Consider the following 13,930-nt stretch of genomic DNA (forward strand, 5'->3'; position numbering starts at 1 on the left):
TTGGGGTCGTTATCATGTTGGAATACTTCCCTGCGGCCCAGTCTCCAAAGGGAGGGGATCATGCTCTGCTTCAGTATGTCACAGTACATGCTGACATTCATGGTTCCCTCAATGAACTGTAGCTCCCCAGTGCCGGCAGCACTCATGCAGCCCCAGACCATGACACTCCCACCACCATGCTTGACTGTAGGCAAGACACACTTGTCTGTGTACTCCTCACCTGGTTGCCGCCACACACGCTTGACACCATCTGAACCAAATAAGTTTATCTTGGTCTCATCAGACCACAGGACATGGTTCCAGTAATCCATGTCCTTAGTCTGCTTGTCTTCAGCAAACTGTTTGCGGGCTTTCTTGTGCATCATCTTTAGAAGAGGCTTCCTTCTGGGACGACAGCCATGCAGACCAATTTGATGCAGTGTACAGCGTATGGTCTGAGCACTGACAGGCTGACCCCCCACCCCATCAACCTCTGCAGCAATGCTGGCAGCACTCATACGTCTATTTCCCAAAGACAACCTCAGGATATGACGCTGAGCACGTGCACTCAACTTCTTTGGTCGACCATGGCGAGGCCTGTTCTGAGTGGAACCTGTCCAGTGAAACCGCTGTATGGTCTTGGCCACCGTGCTGCAGCTCAGTTTCAGGGTCTTGGCAATCTTCTTATAGCCCTGGCCATCTTTATGTAAAGCAACAATTATTTTTATCAGATCCTCAGAGAGTTCTTTGCCATGAGGTGCCATGTTGAACTTCCAGTGACCAGTCAGTAATGAGGGAGTGTGAGAGCGATGACACCAAATTTAACACACCTGCTCCCCATTCACACCTGAGACCTTGTAACACTAACGAGTCACATGACACCGAGGAGGGAAAATGGCTAATTGGGCCCAATTTGGACATTTTCGCTTAGGGGTGTACTCACTTTTGTTGCCAGCGGTTTAGACAATAATGGCTGTGTGTTGAGTTATTTTGAGGGGACAGCAAATTTACACTGTTATACAAGCTGTACACTCACTACTTTACATTGTAGCAAAGTGTCATTTCTTCAGTGTTGTCACATGAAAAAATATACTCAAATATTTACAAAAATGTGAGGGGTGTACTCACTTTTGTGATATATAGTGCATGTATGCTTAGCATGTAAACTATATCCAAACGTCTTTTGACGACAAGTACTACCACTGCATAAGAACAACTGTACTAATTAAGTATGAATATGGCCATGTCTGATATTTTTCTTCTGGGGATGATTGTCACTAAGAGTATGTTGGGGGACTAAAACCATGTTTGTTAAGCATCATCACAGTTTAGTTGACTGCTGTTTTTCCACTTCTATCACAGATGGGCAAAGAAAAGAAAGACACACGTTAACTTAGTCTCAAGGTATGTATTTACACCTGAGCACTGCCAGGACGCACGCAGCAGCCCTGTCGTGTCCACCATTTTGTTATCTATCGGATACTATTTACGGTGAAGACGGACAGTATCTGTGGTAGACAGGCTCCCGAGTGGCGCAGCGGCTAAGGCACTGCATCTCAGTGCTTAAAGCGTCACTACAGACCCTGGTTCGATTCCAGGCTGTATCACAACCGGCCGTGATTTGTAGTCCCATAAGGGATAATTGGGCCAGCGTCGTCTGGGTTTGGCCGTGGTAGGCCATCATTGTAAATAAGAATTTGTTCTTAACTGACTTGCCTAGTTAAAGGTTAAATGAAAAAAATAGACGAGGAAAAACAGCCCACTCCGAAGCGATTTTCCCAACTTGAAGGAATAACCTTTACTGAGTAGCTACTGTAGTTTCTTCTTTTATCTTTGTAACTGACCTCTCCTGCTTTTCTTTTCTATCTCCTCTGTTGTGTCTCTGGCTCTGTTTTCTGTCGGGCATCTATCAGGGCTGCAGTGGAGAAGTCGAAGGGTCCTAGCAGACGGAGCTCGCGGGCCGACAAGGAGGTGGAGGAGGAGACTGTGGCAGACAGCATGCAGAGGAAGAGACCGGCCAGGCCTGGAACCAGTGCTACTGCTAAAGGTACACACGCATGCACGCACACTTCCCACTGATTTAGAGCACAAACACTCTCATACATAACTTACTCTTACATATAGTTAACGTCTTTATTGTAAAGGTATTTGTCTCATCAAACATGTCCCCCTCTCTCTCTCTGTGTCCTTTCAGAAACGGGTGCCAGCCCTACCCAGGCTAAGAGAAGGAAGTCTAAATGACCACTGTAGTGAAACCCTGTGAACTGTAACTGTAAATGTATTTTTCTTTGTCAATCATTCGATGAGCTTCTTTTCTCCAGGATTACTCATTTTTGATGGTGAAAATAACCATGTACAGATAATTGTTTGAAAAATAATTGTTGATGTTTTGTCCCTGCTATCATGTGAGGTTGTAACTAGGGTGTGGGTGTTTAATTAATTATGTGAAGACTGATAATAAAACTTGACTCAATTGTATAATTATGTTGTAAAATTTAATTACATTTTCTACAACTTTTTTGTCCTGTGATGAAATGGTTTAATGTGCTTTACTTCCAAAGTTGCACTGTGATATTCTGTGAAAGTTGGCTGCATGAATTGTTTCATATACCGTTTTAACATGGTTCAATGCAGTCACCTTTGCATTGCAGGCTGACAATTGAGTATTTACTGTAATTCAGAAAGTGAGCCTATTTCTCATCGGTTTCCATGTTTCTAACGTGATCTTACCAGAAGTCAGTGAATTACAACTGTTTTAGGGAAGAACCATGTAGGACAGTAGGCAAATTTATTTTAATTAATTTGAGTATGCACAGTTGCCAGATTCGGACCCAGTGTGCAACGTCTCCAGTCTATCCAGACTACTCCATCAACCTCATCTTCTTACCTTGGGCATCTGTCTTGTGTATGCTTTACAAGCAAATTGACAATAAGCAGAGATCATGGTCAAAGAGACTCGCAGGTAGTGTTATTATGATAGGTTATTATGCTTTATGTTTTTTATATTTAATAGGCTAGATAGTTATTTGAATTGTTTTCGTTGACTATATCATGATAAAATGTCATTTTTAATGTGTTTCCATGGATACAATCGATATGTAAATAAAGTTTCATTAGTTGTCATTAGTAGCGATCGCTGTGCTTTGTGGAGAATTTTTCTTATTTCCCTGTCTGAATCTTGACATTCTCCTTTCTACCAGCATACATAACATATTTGTATTTATTCTGTACAGTTTGCGGGTCAATTCTGGGCCTCGAGCCAATGGTAAATTGTCTTTTGATGTAGATTTATAATATTTATCATGGTTTTGCTTTTGTTCCTCTCATCTTTATCCATCTATTGTTCGTTTTTAAAGGACAGATGGCCCCCCAGAGAGTAAAGCTGTGTTCAAATACCCATACTAACATACTGTATACTACATGCTATAAATTCATTTTAGGCAGCGTTCGTAAATTCACTCTGTCATTTAGAAGGCATTTAGCTCATTCACTCTCTACTCCAATTTCAGAGCACTCTTGTCTGAGTGTGGCAGAGCGCAGAATAACTGACGAATTTACGAATGTTCAACACCCGTTGAATAGGGCCAGTGTCACTAAACGTAGGCAAAAAAGCCTAATCAAATTTTGCCCAACAACACACAAAGTCACCAACGTCAATTCAATCTGGAGTGCCAGTGTGCGCGCAGAGTGCCTTCTCAGCCTTCGTAAATTCAGAGAGTTGTCAGATTGTCCGTTGGTAAATCCAGAGCGCACACTAGTATAAACCTAATGGTGTTAACCTGAACAAAACTCATGTCCATGTCCTTATTTTCACGATGTGGCCAATTTTAAACAGCCAGAATACATTTTTTAAATGATAACCTTTTTTTGACGATTTGTTTCTAAATGGCAGCTGGGTAATTTGAAATGCGTCAATCTGTTTTTCCGTGTGCATCGAATTGAGTGAATGCGGCGCAGGTTCACTGATTTGTAAACCAAATGGATACGTCTTTAGCGCATTGATTTGTAGATCTGACGCAGTTGCTTTCTTAGATTATGAGCCTAGCAAAAGTCGCAAATGAGTTGTACTACCCACAGAATGCCAATGGGACGAGCAAGAGAGCTATAACTATAGCTACAACTATCAGGTCAATGAAGGTGTGAATGGAGGACCACCAGATCAAGACCCTGTCATGGTCAGCCCAATCTCCAGACCTGAACCCATTGAAAACCTCTGGAATGTGATCAAGAGGAAGATGGATGGTCACAAGCCATCAAACAAAGCCGAGCTGCTTGAAGACGCATGAAAGCTGTGATTGTGTAACGCTCGTCTTTCGGTGGAAGAGAGGAGGACCAAAAGGTGCAGCGTGGTGAATGTTCATGATGTTGAATTTTAATGATATCCAACAAAACAGAACACTGACAAAATACAAAATAACAAAACGACGTGAACAGACCTGAACTTGAGAACATAAAACATGAACGCACGAACAGGAAGGAAGGAACAAACGAACCGAAACAGTAGCGTGTGGCGAACAAACACAGACACATCAACAATCACCCACAAACAAACAGTGAGAACAGCCTACCTTAATATGGTTCTCAATCAGAGGAAACGTAAAACACCTGCCCCTGATTGAGAACCATATCAGGCTAGTTGACAACCCTAAACCAAACATAGAAACACATAACATAGAATGCCCACCCAGCTCACGTCCTGACCAACTAAACAAGGCTAAACAAAGGAAATAAGGTCAGGAACGTGACAGATTGAAAATCAGGGTTATTCCACCAAATATTGATTTCTGAACTCTTCCTAAATTAAAACATTAGTATTGTGTTGTTTAAAAATTAATATGAACTTATGTTCTTTGCATTATTCGAGGTCTGACAACACCGCATCTTTTTTGTTATTTTGACCAGTTGCCATTTTCTACAAATAAATGCTCTAAATTAAAATTTTATTTGGAATTTGGGAGAAATGTTGATAGTAGTTTATAGAATAAAACAAAAATGTTAATTTTACCCAAAAGTAGTTTATAGAATAAAACAAAAATGTTAATTTTACCCAAATACATACCTATAAATAGTACAACCAGAGAAACTGAAAATTTTTCAGTGGTCTCTTAATTTTTTCCAGAGATGTATATGTGTATTTGTGTATTTATATGTACATATGTATAATATCAGCAAAAAAAGAAGTGTCCCTTTTTCAGGACCCTGTCTTTCAAAGATTATTCGTCAAAATCCAAATAACTTCACAGATCTTCATTGTAAAGGGTTTAAACACTGTTTCCCATGCTTGTTCAATGAACCATAAATAATTAATGAACATGCACCTGTGGAACGGTCGTTAAGACACTAATAGCTTATAGGCGGTAGGCAATTAATGTTACAGTTATGAAAACTTAGGACACTAACGAGGCCTTTCTACTGACTCTGGAAAAACACCAAAAGAATGATGCCCAGGGTCCCTGCTCATCTGTGTGAATGTGCCTTAGGCATGCTGCAAGGAGGCATGAGGACTGCAGATGTGGCCAGGGCAATAATTGCAATTTCTACTGTGAGACGCCTAGGACACCGCTACGGGGAGACAGGACACCTGATTGTCCTCGCAGTGGCAGACCACGTGTAACAACACCCACACAGGATCGGTACATCCGAACATCACACCGGAGGGACACGTACAGGATGGCAACAACAACTGTCCGAGTTACACCAGGAACGCACAATCCCTCCATCAGTGCCGCAATAGGCTGAGAGAGGCTGGACTGAGGGCTTGTAGGCCTGTTGTACGGCAGGTCCTTACCAGACATCACCGGCAACAACGTCGTCTATGGGCACAAACCCACCGTCGCTGGACCAGACAGGACTGGCAAAAAGTGTTCTTCACTGACGAGTCGTGGTTTTGTCTCACCAGGGGTGATGGTCGGATTCACGTTTATCGTCGAAGGAATGAGCGTTACACCAAGGTCTCTACTCTGGAGCGGGATCAATTTGGAGTTGGAGGGTCCGTCATGGTCTGGGGCAGTGTGTCACAGCATCATCGGCCTGAGCTTGTTGTCATTGCAGGCAATCTCAATGCTGAGCGATACAGGGAAGACATCATCCTCCCTCATGTGGTACCCTTCCTGCAGGCTCATCCTGACATGGCCCTCCAGCATGACAATGTCACCAGCCATACTGCTCGTTCTGTGTGGGATTTCCTGCAAGACAGGAATGTCCGTTTTCTGCCATGGCAGCGAAGAGCCCGGATCTCAATCCCATTGAGCACATCTGGGACCTGTTGGTGAGGGCTAGGGCCATTCTCTCCAGAAATGTCAGAGAACTTGGTGCCTTGGTGGAAGAGTGGGGTAACATCTCACAGCAAGAACTGGCAAATCTGGTGCAGTCCATGAGGAGGAGATGCACTGTAGTACTTAATGCAGCTGGTGACCACACCAGATACTGACTGTTACTTTTTATTTTGATCCCCCCTTTGTTCAGGGACACATTATTCCATTTCTGTTAGTCACATGTCTGTGGAACTTGTTCAGCTTATGTCTCCGTTGTTGAATTTTGTTATGTCCATACAAATATTTACACATGTTAAGTTTGCTGAAAATAAACGCAATTGACAGTGAGAGGACGGTTCATTTTTTGCTGAGTTTATATACACCATCGTTGAAAGGTTTGGGGTCACATATAAATGTCCTTCTTTTTGAAAGAAATGCAAATTTTTTGTCCATTAAAATAACATCAAATTGATCAGAATGTAGACATTGTTAATGTTGTAAATGACTAGTTAAGTTGGAACAGGCTGATTTTTAATGGAATATCGGAGTTGAAACAGTGTTTGAAAACCTTGTGAAGACTTACAGAAAACGTTTGACCTCTGTCATTGCCAACAAAGTGTCTATAACAAAGTATTGAGATAAACTTTTGTTATTGACCAAATACTTATTTTCCACCATAATTTGCAAATAAATTAATTAAAGATCCTACAATGTGATTTTCTGGATTTTTTTTCTCATTTTGTCTGTCATAGTTGAAGTGTCCCTATGATGAAAATTACAGGCCTCTCTCATCTTTTTAAGTGGGAGAACTTGCACAATTGGTGGCTGACTAAATACTTTTTTGCCCCACTGTACATCCATTATGAATCGACTTAAACATTGTCCTCCTAAAACAATAACATCTCGTATCGACAACGTGGTCCAGGCTAGGCCAGTTAGCCCTGCTAATTCACCCAGCTCTACTAACTCAGCCATGCAAGCTCCTCACACCCGGAGTGACAACCAACAATGTCGACAAGCTAAACCAGAACCAAGGGATTTTGGAAGCAATCTCTGCCATGAGGGCATAATTTTCCACCAAACTCAAAGGTGTCCTAACAGGGATTGGTGAGGTTAAACGTGACCTTGAAGCCTACTCCACGTGTTTGGATGAAGTAGAGGAATGCATTAGCATGGTGGAAGATACTGTCGTCACTGTTAAAACAACAACCGAAAAGTTGGAAAAACATTCCAACACATTCCACAGCTATGTCTTTCTACAGAGGCCCAGTCTCTTTCTCCTTTGCTTCTATGCTTCTTTCCTATCATTTATTTAATATCTCAATATTCAAAATGTCGAATCCAACAGTTGTTACTGTAGTACTGTAGCTAGCATACTGGTTAAGTGAATAATATGGCGAGCAAGCCCACAAAGTTTCCTTATATTATTTGTAGCCAGTTTCTTCTTTATGACAGGCGAGATAGCTATCCATTGAACGTCATGTTTAAATTCATTTTTGTCATGTTGATGATTCTCTTTTATTGGATTACGTAAAACACTGTAAAATGCAGGCAAAGATGTTTAGCTCCATGTCAACGGACTCGCAATGGCTAACGTTACCTCACTTATTTAGGCAGTGAGCCAGCCTTAACAAGTCACATAAATTGCATGGATTCACTCTGTGTGCAATAATAGTGTTTAACTTCTACAGTATCGGTGTCCGTAAACTGGGTACAGTTGTTGCTCAATATGCGATAATGTGACCAGAATGACGTTCTAAACAGCAGCCAACTTTCCGGGACATAGACATGTCTTATATGAGCAGAAAGCTTAAATTCTTGCTAATCTAACTGCAGTGTACAATTTACAGTAGCTATTACAGAAAAAAATACAATTCTATTGTTTGAGGATAGTGCACAACAACAAAACACTTTTATCATGGCAACTGGTTTGATACATTCACCTCTGAAGGTAAATAATGTTCTTACATTCAGTAATCTTGCTCTGATTTGTCATCCTGAGGGTCCGAGAGAAAAAATGTAGCATAGTTTTGTTTGATAAAATCCCTTTTTATATTCAAATGTAGGAACTGGGGTCTACAGTTTGAGACCTGTGGTTAGTGGTGAGGCCTGATGGTAAGGGAAGCAGGGTGTATGTGTTCTCCCTCCTCCCTCTCCCAGGGCAGGGCAGGTCATTCACATTGCTGCCAACACCCAGGAGGAGCTCAAAGAGTGGGTCATCAAGATCAGAGAGGTCACCATGACATCAGAGCCCAAGGTATGGACTGCACAGAGGGGGAAGAGAGGGAGGCATTTAGATTGAGGTTTAAAGGAATAGTTTATAAGAGTAAGATTATTCATTTGTAGTGTCCTACTGATAGTCTGTGAAGTAGTGTGTGTGTGTGTGTGTGTGTGTGTGTGTGTGTCAGCTGGAGGAGGAAGAAGATTGCTCTGGAGCTGTCTGACCTGGTCATCTACAGTAAACATGTACCCTTCGACGAGGATAGTAAGGACACATCTGTGCTACACACACACCAGCATATCTCACCCCCCCCCCCATCTCCTCCTTTCCCCTGTAGAGATTGGGATGGAGCGGGTGTGTTTCCGGGACATGTCGTCATTCCTGGAGACCAAGGCAGAGAAATATGTGAACTGGATCAAGTGGAAGAGGTTCATGCAGTACAACCGGCTACAGCTGTCTTGTATCTACCCCCGTAGACAGAGGCTGGACTCCTTCAACTACGACCCTCTGCCCATGTTGCTCTGTGGATCCCAGCTGGTCGCACTCAACTTTCATACCGCAGGTACAGAGGGAGGGAGGAATGATGAGTTGTTGGAGGGATACACTCAGGTAGGAGAGGGGATTTATTTCCCAATGAAGAATAACTGGTTTACCTTTTTGAAAATGACCCACCTACCCCCAGTTGACTGAACTTTTTTCCCCCTCCGTCCTCCTTTCTTTCATCTCCCTCCCCATCTCCAGACAAGCCCATGCAGATGAACCAGGCTCTGTTCATGTTGAACGGGAGGAGTGGCTATGTCCTCCAGCCACCAATCATGAGAGACGACAACTTTGACCGACACACTCAGGGGCCTGGAGTCCGTCACCCTGCAGATAGTGTGTGTTTAGTTGGAGTGAAAGTGTTTAAACTGTTTGTCCTTTCCAGGTGTTGGGTGCTCGTCACCTGCCTAAACATGGGCGTGGCATCATGTGCCCGCTAATTGAGATTGAGGTGTGTGGTGCAGAATACGACAGCGCCAAGCAGATGACCGACTCAGACGGTGTGTAACAGACCTGACATTAACACAACTGATTCAACCAATCAGTTTCTCTTTATATCTAGTTGTTGAAACAGGTGTTATTTCACTAAGAGAAGAGTCCTAGGTGTTAGGGCGAGGGGAATGGTGTAGTGATTGGTTTGGAATTAAGCTGTAGATACACCAGCATTGTCATTTCATGTCCAGTCCACGGGGCAGCGGTTAAGAGCATTGGGCCAGCAACCGAAAGGTCGCTGGTTAGAATTCCCCGGGCATCTCTTTGATTCAGAAGGGTTGGGTTAAATACAGAAGACACATTTCATTTGAACGCTTTCAGTTGTGCAACTGACAAGATATCCATCCCTTTTCCCTAAGGAAAAACAAGGAAGTTGTACAAACAGCTTAGGACTGTGTGGGAACCTGATAGGGGAAAACGTCCCATGGTGTTCACAAATACACTCACCTACACACACAGTAATTCAGTATATGGAGTTATGATGATGAAGCATAATATATGACAATGGTCCATTTAGATCGCTAATCTTTTCTCATCGCTCTCTTTTCATCTCTTCTCCAGCGGATAACGGTTTGAACCCCACGTGGCCTTCGGAAGCCCTTCCAGTTCACGGTATGTAACTCTGCACTCTGCCTTTCTGCGCTTCGTGGTGTACGAGAGATCGACATGTTCCCTATCAACAGCCTCAAGACAGGTATGCACCACAACATCCACTCGGATTGGCTGAGACAAGTATGACACACCCTGACGTGCTCGCTGACTAGCAGTATAGATTGACCTGGACATGGACAACTAATGACATTTCCGATTGTCATTCTGCTTGCTTTACTAGACCTATGACTGTCTGTGTTATCTCAGGTTACTGGTCGGTCCCTCTGAAGAACAGTTATAATGAGGATCTGGAGCTGGCCTCTGTTGGTGTACATGGACATCACTAGGGCAGGGTGCGTACACTCACTGTACTCCACCACCCCTGTCAGAGTGCCCATCACAAATTGGCTGGGAGGGACAGTTATTCACCCCTCTTCACTCCTCTCCTTCCACTTTTTTTCTCTCCCTTTGCTAGGATGAGAATGGAGAGGTGCCGAGCCTGTTCCTGCCGGTAGGAGGTGCATCTGTGGCAGTGGTCATGCAGACAGGGCATAAGCGTCTGGGGGATATAGGCTCCACGTCTTCAGCCTCCTCCATGTCCCCTCTGCCCCAGTCCCCAGCAGCTCAGACCAACAGAGGCAGCGAGGGCTCCTTCAAGGCCCACTACCATACACCCCTGAATGACTTCATAGTATCACAGGAGGCTCTGCTGGACCTGGACCCTCAGAACAGGAGGTATGTGTAAGGGTGCGTACTTCTATGTATAAACATGTGTTTCTATCTGTCTGTGTTAGAGCATTTAAGTGTTCTGTTTTGTGTGAGATTCTAGCGTGTCCTCTCTCTCCCACGCTCAGGATGATGTGCAGGAGCAGAGTGGGCCAGAGAGAATCGTGTTTAGGCCGGACCAATCAGGGCGTATTCCAAGGCCCAGTCCCTCCCTATACCGATGATGTCACTGACTGCTGTGAACACTTTCTATGGAAATGCCCACCACCGCTTTGGCCTACATTTTAGGCAGCTCTCTCTCCTTCTGCTCTCTCTCTCTCTCTCCTCTGCGTGTCCCTCTCCCTCTCAATGTAGTAAGTGGGTGGTGAAAGTCGCAGACAGGAAAGACAAAAACAACACAAGAAACATTTTTTTTTTTACGTTTCAGCCCTCGGCTAAGAAGTCAGGAGATGGGGAATTTTTTGTTGTGTTCTACTCGAACGCAAAAGTTTGTAAGGGAGGGAGGGAAGGTAGATTGAGCGAGCGAGAGGAAAAGAGAACAGTTTGAAACTGTTTTCCAGGTTGGGTTATTATTATTCTCTTTTCTCTGACATATACTGTGAGTAAATATATTTATTCCCGTTGTGCTGTTGGTCAGACAATGGCAGCAGAGCTTCTGTCTCCGTGTTTTTTTAACTTTTAAACATTCATAATGTGATTACATTTTTTTAATGCGTAAAACACTAGGGATCTCTGTGGCTATTTTTAACGTGTCTTTCCTCCACATTTATCAATGGAGTAACTCAAGCCTTTATATACACAGGCTTTTCTTCCTTGGCCAAACTTGCGTTCTGAAAACTGTCGTTCCGTTGCCTGTTTTGTGGTGTAAAAGTAGGTGTACTTTTGTCTCCCTAGAAGTAACATACACTTGAAGTCGGAAGTTTACATACTTTTAGGTTGGAGCCATTAAAAACACATTTTTCAACCACTCCACAAATGTCTTGTTAACAAACTATAGTTTTGTCAAGTCGGTTAGGACATCTACTTTGTACATGACACAAGTCATGTCTCCAACAATTGTTTACAGACAGATTATTTCACTCTATCACAATTCCAGTGGGTCAGAAGTTTACATTAAGTTCACTGTGCTTTTAAACAGCTTGGAAAATTCCAGAAAATGATGTTCTGTCTTTAGAAGCTTCTGATAGGCTAATTGACATAATTTGAGTCAATTGGAGGTGCACCTGTGGATGTATTTCAAGTCCTACGTTCCAACTCCGTGCCTCTTTGCTTGACATCATGGGAAAATCAAAAGATATCAGCCAAGACCTTAGAAAAATATGTAGACCTCAACAAGTCTCATTCATCCTTGGGAGCAATTTCCAAATGCCTGACGGTACCACTTTATCTGTACAAACAATAGTATGCAAGTATAAACACCATGGGACCACGCAGCCGTCATATCGCTCAGGAAGGAGACATGTTCTGTCTCCTAGAGATGAACGTACTTTGGTGTGCAAATCAATCCCAGAACAACGTTTGACCCAAGTTAAACAATTTAACGGCAATGCTACCAATTACTAATTGAGTGTATGTAAACTTCTGACTCACTGGGAATGTGATGAAAAAAATAAAAGCTGAAATGAATCAATCTCTCTACTATTGCTCTTACATTTCACATTCTTAAAATAAAGTGGTGATCCTAAATGACCTAAGACAGGGAATTTTTACTGGGATTAAATGTCAGGAATTGTGAAAAACTGAGTTTAAATGTATTTGGCTAAGGTGTATGTAAACTTCCAACTTCAACTGTACAGTATAAACACTCTTACCCCCTATAATCTACATCCCAAATTACACCCTCATTCCCTAAAACTTTCAGACCCCTTCCGTGTTACAGCCTTAATCGAAAATCTCTAAAATACATTTTTTTCCCTCAAATCTACACACAAAACTCCATAATGACAGAGCAAAAACAGGTTTAAGAAATTAAATGGAAGAAATTTGGAACCACCAAGGCTCTTCCTAGAGCTGGCTGCCCAGCCAAATTGAGCAATCAGGGGAGAAGGGCCTTGGTCAGGGAGGTGACCAAGAACCTGATGGTCACTCTGTGAGAGCTCCAGAGTTCCTCTGTGGAGATGGCATAAACTTCCAGAATGACAACCATCTCTGCAGCACTCCACCAATCAGGCCTTTATGGTAGAGTGGCCAGACGGAAGCCACTCCTCAGTAAAAGGCACATGGCAGCCCGCTTGTAGTTAAAAGGCACCAAAAGGACTCTGACCATGAAAAACATTCTCTGGTCTGATGAAACCAAGATGAAACTCTTTGGCCTGAATACCAAGCGTCACGTCTGGAGGAAACCTGACACCATTCCTACGGTGAAGCGTGGTTGCAGCATCATGCTGTGGGGATGGTTTTCAGCAGCAGGGACTGGGAGTCTAGTCAGGATCAAGGGAAAGATCAATGAAGCAAAGTACAGAGAGATCTTTAATGAAAATCTACTCCAGAGCTCTCAGGACCTCAGACTGGGGAAACGGTTCACCTTCCAACAGGACAACGACCGCAAGCACTCAGTCAAGACACTGCAGGAGTGGCATCGGGACAAGTCTCTGAATGTCTTTGAGTGGCCCAGCCATTCTATCATAAAGGCCTGGTTGATGGAGTGCTGCAGAGATGGTTGTCCTTATGGAAGGTTCTCCCATCTCCACAGAGGATCACTGGAGCTCTGTCAGAGTGACCATCGGGTTCTTCATCACCTCCCTGACCAAGGCCTTTCTTCCCCGATTACTCAGTGCAGCCAGCTCTAGGAATAATCTTGGTGGTTCTAAACTTTTTCCGTTTGAGAATGATGGAGGTCACTGAGTTTTTGGGGACCTTCAATGCTGCAGAAATGTTTTGGTTCCCTTCCCCAGATCTGTGCCTCGACACAATCCTGTCTCGGAGCTCAACAGACAATTCCTTTGACCTCATGGCTTGGATTTTGTTCTGACATGCACTGTCAACTGTGGGACTTTATATAGACAGGTGTGTGCCTTTTCAAATCATGTCCAATCAACTGAATTTACCACAGGTGGACTCCAATCAAGTTGTATAACTATCTAAAGGATGATCAATGGAAACAGGATGCACTTGAGCCTCATACAAA

The 13,930-nt window shown here is 43.2% G+C and overlaps 1 protein-coding gene across 2 annotated transcripts in view; it reads left to right on the plus strand.

Moving 5' to 3' along the window:
- LOC129824376 (nuclear receptor coactivator 6-like) overlaps positions 1 to 3,102 on the plus strand; it is a 41,288-nt gene extending 38,186 nt beyond the window's left edge. For both annotated transcript variants that reach the window (XM_055883964.1, XM_055883965.1), the window contains exons 17-19: positions 1,342 to 1,383; positions 1,893 to 2,026; positions 2,174 to 3,102. In XM_055883964.1, coding sequence (XP_055739939.1) covers positions 1,342 to 1,383; positions 1,893 to 2,026; positions 2,174 to 2,220 — 223 coding nt within the window. In that variant the 3' untranslated portion in view covers positions 2,221 to 3,102. The remainder of the gene's footprint in view (positions 1 to 1,341; positions 1,384 to 1,892; positions 2,027 to 2,173) is intronic.
- Positions 3,103 to 13,930: the final 10,828 nt, after the last annotated feature.

Source organism: Salvelinus fontinalis, chromosome 26 (genome assembly GCF_029448725.1).
Source record: "Salvelinus fontinalis isolate EN_2023a chromosome 26, ASM2944872v1, whole genome shotgun sequence".
NCBI classification, from domain to species: Eukaryota; Metazoa; Chordata; class Actinopteri; order Salmoniformes; family Salmonidae; genus Salvelinus; species Salvelinus fontinalis.